This window comes from Corapipo altera, unplaced genomic scaffold (assembly GCF_003945725.1).
Source record: "Corapipo altera isolate COAL_440 unplaced genomic scaffold, ASM394572v1 44, whole genome shotgun sequence".
NCBI lineage: Eukaryota > Metazoa > Chordata > Aves > Passeriformes > Pipridae > Corapipo > Corapipo altera.
This window is the reverse complement of record NW_020884880.1, coordinates 16,570,420-16,580,793: the sequence shown is the minus strand read 5'-3', so window position 1 is coordinate 16,580,793 and position 10,374 is coordinate 16,570,420. Positions and strand designations below refer to the sequence as shown.

The 10,374-nt window shown below is 41.0% G+C and overlaps 1 protein-coding gene across 2 annotated transcripts in view; it reads left to right on the top strand.

Annotated features, from left to right (window-relative positions):
* The first annotated feature begins 7,097 nt into the window (after positions 1-7,097).
* Positions 7,098-10,374, top strand: part of ZNF385D (zinc finger protein 385D) — a 406,892-nt gene continuing 403,615 nt past the window's right edge. For both annotated transcript variants that reach the window (XM_027639199.1, XM_027639198.1), the window contains exon 1: positions 7,098-7,183. In XM_027639199.1, coding sequence (XP_027495000.1) covers positions 7,120-7,183 — 64 coding nt within the window. In that variant the 5' untranslated portion in view covers positions 7,098-7,119. The remainder of the gene's footprint in view (positions 7,184-10,374) is intronic.

Genomic DNA, 10,374 nt, shown 5'->3' with positions numbered 1-10,374 from the left:
TTTTGAGACACATCTTTAAAAGTTACAAATCTGTCTTATAGGTTTTCTTTATCCAAGGTAAAAGTTTTTGACTAAAAGCCAGGGAAATGCCATATAATGCAGTTGTAATGAATTTAATGGGTGATTAGACCTCCATAACTGCATGAGTTTAGTTACATTAACATACTACTCAGTGTAGGCTGTGTTTGATGTGCTTTTGGCCAGTGCAGTTAGGGCTCAATCCCAGACATCATATTCAAGCTTAGCTCCCTTGGAATAGACAGTGAAACTCTGAATTATGGTCACAGAAACAAAGAACACACGAACCACTCACAGTTGCTAGTATCATAAAACCTGCATGAGTTTTTCTGCAAGCTCCTGCAACCTACGGTATGCCAGAGGGACACTACAGATATTGTGGCTGTTGGCAGAGAGATGCACAGCCAGGAGAGGTAATACTTCATTCAGCATGCTCCTCTTGCAGCCCCTGGCAATAGGTTTTCTGTAGTTTCCTACAGAGCTGCAAATAGAAACTAAGGCTGTGTCTGACTCACTGAACCTTTAAGAAGAAGACAGGTGAAAAAGAACTTGCCTTTTCTCTCCCCCTTCCATTGTCCTCACCCCCTAGCTCCCCCACCACCCTCGGGTGAGTTCCCACTGCAGGGCAAAGGTTTTATTCCAGTTAGGATAGGAAATGTACCTTTCTGCTCACATCTGCAAGGACTAAATTCTTAGTCCAGATTCTATTGTCAGTTATATTAAACTGACTTCAATTTCATTTTGGAAAGAAGTAGAAAGGAAGATCTCTTTAAACTTTCTCAGCATAGCTATTTCTTTTTTAAATTCTGTGACTGTAGTAATTATAAGCTGAATTTAGCCTTTATGACTGACCTTCTAATTCTTCTCTCAAAGATCCCTGGGCATAATTTTGCTCTATATTTATCTAAAACCCTGCTCTTCAAAGCAAGACCTAAAGTACTAGTAAATACCTGAGACTAGTAAATACTTGAGAATAGTGTGACCTCTTGGGATTGTGCCTCTTGTGCATCTGAAAGGTTATCTGTCTTTTGCTCCAGCTCTTTAGTGGCATGCCTATTTCATTAGCTTACCAAGGAAACAAGAGGCACCCCTACAAAAATTCCATAGCTTTGAGAACAGAATTTCTTATACATAAGCTTTTATTTTCAGTCACTGAAACTTGACTGACTGGAAAGGGCAGTAAATATTCAGCTTTTCTTAATGCTTTACATTTAATACTTTATACTCTCACAACTATTATTTCCTTCAGAAATCTCCTGGTTTATTTGTGAGCCACTAAGTGGTGGTGGCTAGAAATATTTATCTCTCTCTAAATGTTTGCTCATTGTATTAGTGATGTATTTGTACATGCAGTTTCCTCACCCTGCTCTAAGTTACATAGTGAAATACTGAAACACCTTAAGCATTGGTACTGCAATAAAGGAACTTGAGGTTACAAGTCTTGTAGTTCTTCTGTATATTGGGCAAAAAACCAAAACTCTGTCCCACAACAACATTTCAGAGACAAGACTGTGATTCAAGTAGCCCCCTCTGATCAGATTTGAATAAAAATTTGAAAAAAAAATGGACTTTTGGCAGGACATTTAACATGTAATAGGATCATTTAAAATTTGAGCTTCTAGGATAATAACTGAAATGCTCTAAGGTCAAAGCTGTATTCTGTGGGCTTTCTAAATTTCCACATTTATCCCCCTGGTGCATCCACCCAGCACCCCTGATGCTTTGGGCAGATGCTTGATTGCTTTTTGCAGTTACGTGGATCAAACTCTGTGTGACATGAAAAGGGTATGTGCAGTTTATGAACTGTACCTTTTGTACTGCCCATTGGAAATGTATACCTTCACTTCCTTTTGCTGGAAAACAAGTTTTCTGCTGTTAAGAGTAATAGAAGGAACAGAGGAGGGTTGAAGGAAGCACAGACAAGGGCACAGAGAACAACAAAGTTGCTTTCCAGTGTGACATTGTTTCAAAGTTACCCACTTTTCCCCCTAGTTTCTAGGAGTACAAGAAACAATAATTCACTTAAAAGAATGATTCTGGGACTTCAACTGTATGTTAATTTTGTGCATACATAACCTGAACATTAACCTTTGTAGATAAAAGCTAAGTCACTATTTCTGCTTCATTCAATGTAGGATTATAGAAGCTGTCTTTTTTTTTGTCAGACTTCTAGTACTGAGATCTGTATCTGTACCGAGTCCTTTAAACCTACCCCCAACTCTGTAAAACAATTACTAGCACAAGAAGCAAAAAATGTGACTTGCTTAAGATTAGCCTTGAAGTTTACCTCAAATAGCCCTGTCCAGCAGCAGTCTTATGGTTTTGGGCTGGTGGGGATCCCTGCTGCCCTCTGCGCAAGTAGCACAGTACCTTTGCTGGACTTGTGTGTGGTTAGTGTGTGCATAGCTGCCCCTAGCACATGAAAGAAATATGACAGATTATACTGAGGATTATGAAATTGTAGTAGGGGTGGACACTGCTATTGTCGAGGCAAGAGCCACCACAGCCTAACTCCTGCTCTGTGCCATGTGTTGTGACTGCAGCCAAAGACACGCTGCTGTGCACCAGAAAGCACAAGAGGAGCCTACACTGGCTGCCCCAAAACAACGCTTGAGAACAGCTGAGGTTGCTGTGAAAGAGCAAGCTGGGGTACAAGTACCAGTTCAGCTGCTTTATTGCAGCCTTGCACTTGCACAAAGCAGAGGAGGGCAGCTGCAAGCAGGTAAGTTAGCATGGAAAAACCCACAAAACAAATGCTGCTTGTTGTTCTCCTTTATCTAGTTTGTACAAAATCTCTTGTAATGTGTTATAACCTGGAGGCATCTTCTGGAGAGGCACAGATTCCCATGCAGAATGTGAAGTGGTGCTCTGCAAGGAATCAGTGTAAATTTGTGAACTGCGTTTCTACTCAAATAGCTTTTCTGTCTTTGGCCAGGTGTGGCAGGAAAGCCTACCCCCATAAGACCTAAAATCCAACACAATGCAAGCCATCAAACTGCTGGTGCCAAGGGAGCTCTCTTGGTATTAAAATATGCTAAGACCATCCTGGTTCACCAGACCTTGAACGTACATCCTGCTATTGAAACAGTATTTGATAGTCAAGGTAGTCTGCTGGCTAGTAGATCTGTGAGTAGCAGTCAGTGACTTTATACCGTTAAAGTCCAGCCCCCTTGCATACAATTAGGTTCTTCTAATACAACTCTTCTTGGGGTGTATGTGTGGAGATTCCTCCCTTGGCTGGGCACATCCTCCAATGTTACTCCTAGAGGTTGAGAGAAAAAGATCTACCCGTGAGCATTGGTATGGGCGAGTTACATCAGATCTCTACTTAAAAATTATTTCTTTCTGCTTGTTTTAATATAACTGCTTCAATAATTGCTTTGTTACACTGCACTATACTACTTTATGCTATATTATACTCCACTAGTAGATTTTTAGTGTTTATATTGTGTAGTAAATAGTTCTGATCAAGATCTTTTGTCTGATCATTTGCATAAAATGAATTATTCATTTTATATAAATATTCTCATTTTACCAATCTATAAATATTCTGATTTTGCCAAAATTAAAACCTGCGGGACAAAACTTGTTTAGTCATACCTCTATAATTCCTTAAGTTTAAACCATTAACATAATCTGAGGCTAAGACTGGGTTTAGCTGCACCTGGACTCCTCTCTATGACGGGGTTTAGAAAGCAAGGAAGTCCTTTCTGTACCTCAAAACTCATTGGCAAGACTTCGCTTTTTAATGACTTTATCTAAGCCTTCCACTCCCACCCGTGACACTAGGTTAGGAGAAGGTAGATGTCTTCAGTACTAAAACACACTAAGAGAAAATTCATGTTAATACTAAATTATCAGGATGTTGCCACCAAGTTTTGAACTGGAAGGTGAGAAGGGGCAGAAATGTCCAGGGCTTCTGGATTAGAGCTGACCTACTGCCATGGTCTGAGCTGAAACATTACCAATTTGAGGTCATATCCTCAGATAGACTGACAAGGCAGCAGCTACTGTGTGTTTCCCTTTCCAAAGGAAGAAAGTATAATAATTTCAGCCCTAAGAACTAGTACTATTGGAAATGCTTCCATAATATTCTTAGGTAAAACAACAGATGCCTAAAAAAATAAGAAAGTATGGGAATGCTCCTGCTTGTGAAGGTCTGAATAAGTCAGTTCAGCATAAGCAAAATTTAGAACATGTATTCAAATCACCAGTCTGTTTAATGTTTATGTGCAAAGAACATGCTAAACAGAGAGATATGACATCCAAATACTCATTTACCAGTGGAAAAATAGCCCGAAGTTAATACATGAAAACGATTGTACATCTTCAATGTTAAATGAGCAGGAAACATAAACAAGACTAAACAAAAATTAGCCTGAAACCTATGATGCCACACCAAAGGAATAACAGTATGATAGAAAGAGGTAACTTTTCAGCATTATCATTTTATATCTATACCTTGTCTTTTCAACAGAGGCTGCTCAGATTCTCAGTTACACCTGACAAGTGATGAAGTGTGATGATCCTTTGAATCACAGGTAGTACACAGCACAGTAATATTTAAGAAGACTCTTGTGTCTTTCACTCCCTTAAAAAAAAAAAAAAAAAAGAAAAGGAAAATTATTATATGTTGGTAATGGAAAAATCAGTCCTTTGAGAAGGGGTTTTTGCAGCTGTGGAAATTTCTACAAAGTTGCCTCTTTGTACAAAAACAAATTAAGTATGTAAGGTTGGTATGAGTCTTTTTCTTTTTTTCCTCTTATTTATTAAACCTGTTCTGGAATAATAATTCTACATACAACTATTGCAGATTTTCCTCCTTACTAATACCTTCTTTTATATGCAATATATTTTTATATCATTTAAAAATTTATATAATTTAAAAAATTTTAAAACTTTTTTATATCTTATTTTTCATTTGCATTCCAACTAATTACTGAAAGATTTTCAGATTCACAGCAAAAGGAGATATATCTCCAGATGTAGTATGTTTTTTTTTCTTTCTTTCTTCTCACCTATGTACATACTATTCTAAAAGAACATTTAACAAAAAGACTATTCAGTATAAAAAGCTTCCTCATGTAGAACTGCAGTAACATGATACACCACACACCCACTTGTGTAGTCTTTATCAATAACAACAGAAACAGCATCGTGATAAAAATGTATGTGATTTAACTCAGTCATTTGGGGAGTATATTTATTCAAGATCCTTGAAGCGGAGATGAATAGAAGGTTTCTAAATGTGATATTATGAGGGTAAGCAAATGAGTCATTGTTTGTATTCTAGTGAAATAGAGTTGGGCAAGAACAACACTAGAAGAGGGAATAAGCAGTCATATCTAACTGTTTATTCTATTACATTCATCACCACGGGGTGTATCTGTGCATGTCGGGTCAAGGTCAGCGATCCCTGTTCACATGAATCATTCTCAGTGCTAATGAAAAACACCCCTGATGCAGCATGTTCAAACACCATCAGCTTCAGCAGACCACACTTCTGACTCACTTCTGCAAGTCAGAATTCACAGGTGAGGCCAAACAGCTGGAGCTGGGGGAGTTCAGGGCTTAGGATGGGTAAGAGTTCAAAAGGGGCTGTTGGAGGAGATTGGCATTGAAAAGAAAAAGGATAATTTGTAACTAGAGGACAAAACAGTGCCATTGCGTGGCAGGCTAAGGCTCCTTTACACCTTGGCTGTTTGAGTTTCAAAGCCAAAGTGTCTTTCAAAATGAAAAATGAATTAAAAAAGTGCAGCTTCGTTCTGAGTCAGTTTCCAAATAATAAGTTTTAAAGTTATGATAACAATAAACTGTAATTATCTTTCTCCACAAGTTTCTTGAAGTCAAGAAAACAGAGATGGAATATAGTGGCACAGAGAGAAGGGCTTATTAGTTGACAAGGTGGTTAGGTCATAGGTTGGACTTGATGATCTCAGTGGTCTTTTCCAACCTACCTGATTCTGTGATTCTTCCCCCCCGCTTACCTGCCCTTCCAATCAGTAGAAATTCTGCAAAATTTTCTTTGTATTTCAGTGTCCAGACAGAAAGAAGGATACACCTTGTGAAAGTGCTGATTTCACATAGATATATATGTGTATGAAAAATTAAAAATTGACCATGGAATAACTTTTCAGGGCTGTTGCAGTGACTACTATAGTTTGATGTGCAAGTGGGTTTATTACTAAGTTTGCTAACAAAAGTTATGTGCATTATTTGTACTTAGGAAACACCCTGTTCTACCAAATCCTTAGGACTAAAAATGCATTTCAACTACGTTTTCTTGTCTGAAACTTGCTAAAATTGCATCTCTCTGCGCCTGTAACTTTTTAATCATTACATCTGATGTTAAGACAACAAATTTCAGAGAACATTCTGTATCTTGCATTGCAGTAATCGTTTTACAGAAATTTTGGCGGCCCCATGCCGAAGCAAGGGGAGGAACTCGACGGCGGGGGGAGTCCCCGGGACTCGAGCGAGGAAGAAGAGGGTACTCCGTGGAGGTGAGGGAGGGAGGCAGGCAGGCTGCTGTCTCACCACACATGGGCTTGTGGGAAGTGGGAATCTCAGGTTGAGTTACTCATCGGTATGGAGTCAGGAGTGTGCACAACCAATGATTTTGATGGCAGGAGGTAACGTACACATGTTTTTCCGAGAAGGTGCTGTAGGAGGACTAGCTGGCGGGCAGGAGGAGGTTTGTGCCGAGGGCTGTCATTTGCCAAGCGTGGAAGCCTTCTGGTCCCGGGAGCCCATCGCCGCCACCTCTGATGCTCTCCCTCCAAACGGTACGAAGCGAGGGGGCGGCGCACGGACCCGGCGGGGCAGGGGGCCGGGGGCCGGGCGCCGTCCCCGGGGAGTGGGGCGGGGGGCGCGGGGCGGTGCTGCCCGGAGCTTGGTGCTGCCCGCCCGCCCGCGCTGATTGACACCGGCCCGGGCGGAGGCGGGTCCGCCGGGACAGCGCTGCTCCCGCCGCCCTTCGCCGCCGCCGGGCAGCGGGTCCCGCGCTCCAGCGCCGCCCCCGCGCTTTCCCGCTGGGAATCGCGGAGCGCGGCCGCCCGCGGCATGGCCGGCTGGCTGGGCAGGGGGGCGGCGTGCTGGCGGATGCGGAGCGCTGCGGGAGGCAGGAAGGAGAAGCCGGCGGGCGGCAAGCCCCAACCCCGGCACGGTAAGCGGGCGGCCGCGGCGGGGCTGGGCAGGGCGCCCACCGGGGCGGGACGGGCAGCCCCGAGGTCCGCGCGGGGCAGCCCCGGGGCCAACTCGCCTGTGACTTGTTTTACCCGCTCGGTTTCTGTGGGGCAGGGCGATCCTTTTCTCCTTTCCCCTCCAGCGGGCGCGGAGGGAGAGAACTCCCTGCTCCCAAATTCCGCGGACCTATGCCTCATGTCTTTTATTTGCCGAGGAGAGAGGAACAGTGTTCGCGTGCGTTTTGGCATCTTGCTTTGATAGCGGCTCTTTGACTGTTTTTTTTAGAAAGCATTTGCAACCTGGCAAACGCCAGTGAACCTGGGAAGAGTCCTCGAAACCTCTTTTGGCTTTCATGATCTTAATGCCCGGACAGCACTGTTGAAAATATTGCCTTGTGTGGTCTTGTCTCCTCCTCCCTTCGGGGAGATAGATGCTCCCTTCCAAGGCTAGGCAGCACACAAACAGTTCTTCCAAAGTCAGATCCTGACTTTGAAGACATAGAAGGGAGTGATGTTGCACGAACTATTGAAAACAAGTGTTGAGGTTCATGACCCTTGTGTTCTGAACACTGAATGCAGTTTATCCAGAGCCAAATCTGCCATGTACGGTTTCCTTACCGTACTGCTTGGCTGTCACTGTTGTCTGCTTTGAGGAACAAAGCCAACTGTTTGTGGATCTGATTGCAATATCTGGAAATCTCACTAGAATTTTTTCTAGCTGTGTGTTCCCCCTGGGTTTTAAGTCCTCTATTCGGGTAAGTGGGTTTGCAGAAGTCTCTGACCTAACCCCTAAAGGGTAAAGTAACAGTTTAAGTTGTGCTTGAGTTCTGCCTTAATTTGTGTTGGATTGTTGCTGGATATGTTAGTCCCCAAAGTAACTTTATGTCTTTTCCTGAGAAAATAATTGAAGGAGTAATTTGTACTCTTCACAAGTCCACAGGGCACTGTATCTCATGCAGTAATCCTGATGAAAAAGATGTTGGGACGATGGGGAGCCTGGCATCTCAGGTGATGGTGTTTTGAGAAGATGCTTGTTATGAAAGTAATACCCCCAGTGCAGGTCTAAACTGAAAGAAAACTCAGCGTTTCTCTCACTGAGTGTCACCTGGATATTTCTGAGCCAGAGTGCTTTTACAGCAACACCTCCTTTTCTGTTTAGCTTCTTTGTGACTGCTTCACAAGCCAAAGAGGAAGCAGACTAAAAGTCTGAATAAAGATTATCTAGTTAAAGAATAAAAGTGGCTGTTTAAAAATAGTTGTAAATATTTATCCTATTAATTCTGTGTGTAATGCTGCTTGTGGGGGAATAACTCACATGGGAAAAATGGCTGATGGGATTCCTTTAAACTGTATACCTGTTATATGTGGGTAGCTAGGCACACAGACCAAAACTGTGGATGTAGTGAAGTCGGTAGGATTTTGCCACTGACCTGAGCCAGAACTGAACCCACAGACGGTGTGGTGTAATGTGTTGGACCAAACTGTAAACATTTGACTGATTCGGCTATGCAATTGTGGTAAAGTTTATAATCCTGCATATGTTGCTGTGATTTATATATTATCAAAGTAGGTCTACCATAAATTAATTAAATTAGGGAGTTATTTTATAACTTAGCTCTAATTCACCTTAAGAAAAAAGGTGTAGTGTGTTTCAATCTATCAGGGTTGTTTCTTATAAATGTTTTCTAAAGTATTATATGACACTAAATTCTTATTTAAGTAATTGCTGCAACAATGTGGAACACTAAATTACACTGCAGCCCATACAGTTTGCATCCCAATTAGTTTTCAACTGTGATTTAAAAATAAGCACTCTTTCTGCTATATTGTCTTTGCAGGGCGTCCTAGATTTAGTCACCTGATTATTTACTAACCTTTAACAGCTCCAAATGTAAGGTAAAAAAGTGAAATTAGACCTAATTTGCATGTCCCTGATACTGCTTGTGTGCTATAAGGAAATTTTTGGGTAGAAAACCAAAAATCACTATTACTTTAGTATGCATCCAAAAATTTCAAAGTTGCAGAAACAATCTGTTTTCCAAGAAGGGACTTTTAAGTAAATTTCAGCTTTTGTAAGCAGTATTGATCAATTCATGCAGGAATGGAAAATTTACTTCAAATCTTTAAGCCAAAGCATTACAGGGGCTATAAGTACGATATATGTAAAAGTAAAATTGTAGTATATGAGCTGTCAACAGTTTTTAACTGGCAAACAGACTTACAGGTTTGAGTCATTCATGTGTGCATGCATGCAATTATCAAAGTGAAGTGAGAACTACTCACAAGAGAACTGGGATGTATCAGAACTATTAATTACTTTCTGTATTGGGCAGTAATATTCTTTCCTACTCTCTGGTTTTGCTGCAAAACTATTTCAATGGGCTACCAGCCTGCGTTGGTAGAAAGTGTCATAGCTCTATGGATCTCAATGGCACTGTTATGATTGACACAAGCACAGTATTTCTGTGTATATTTGGATTAAGATATGTTTATTTGGGCATCACTTGAGGGTCTAAATTGGCGGGGTGCATATTGGGTTGCACCTGAGCAAACCTGCCATTTAACTGAGCCAAGTTACAAATATTTTTCGGCTTTGACATTCTTCTCACTTGTTAAGTGAGGAATTATGGAGACTTTTTTATACTTTTCAAATACTTGAAAACACAAATATGAAAATTGCCCTGTGATCTTGTGTGCAGAAGTTCTTGTTTTACACTTTTTGTAGTTTAATACCACGTAAAGCAATATAAAGTAGAACTAGCATTTCCACTCATTGTGGTCTAGACAGTAAATTAAGTTTTTGTCAAGACTCCAGCAAAAAGTTCAAGATCCTGTTAAAATTATTAAAATTAATGGTCTTGTAAAAAGCCTATTTTTAAATGATTTAATGTTGCGTTTGCGTTGGCACCTTATCTGTAAAACTTCCCTAGAGCTTGAAAACTGAGCTGGACAGCTATAGCCAGAATTCTATTACAGACACTTTCTAGGCAGAAGATGTTAAGGAGTAGCATAATGAAAATCACAGTGCAAATCAAGTAATATTTTACTGTACTGCTTAAGAAAACTTTGAAATTCTTATATGAAAAAATCTCCTTTCTTGAGGAGTAGATATGGAAAGTTTGTGACTAGAAGCTGTGAATCAGAAATACGTTTTAAATTACTTGATACCACC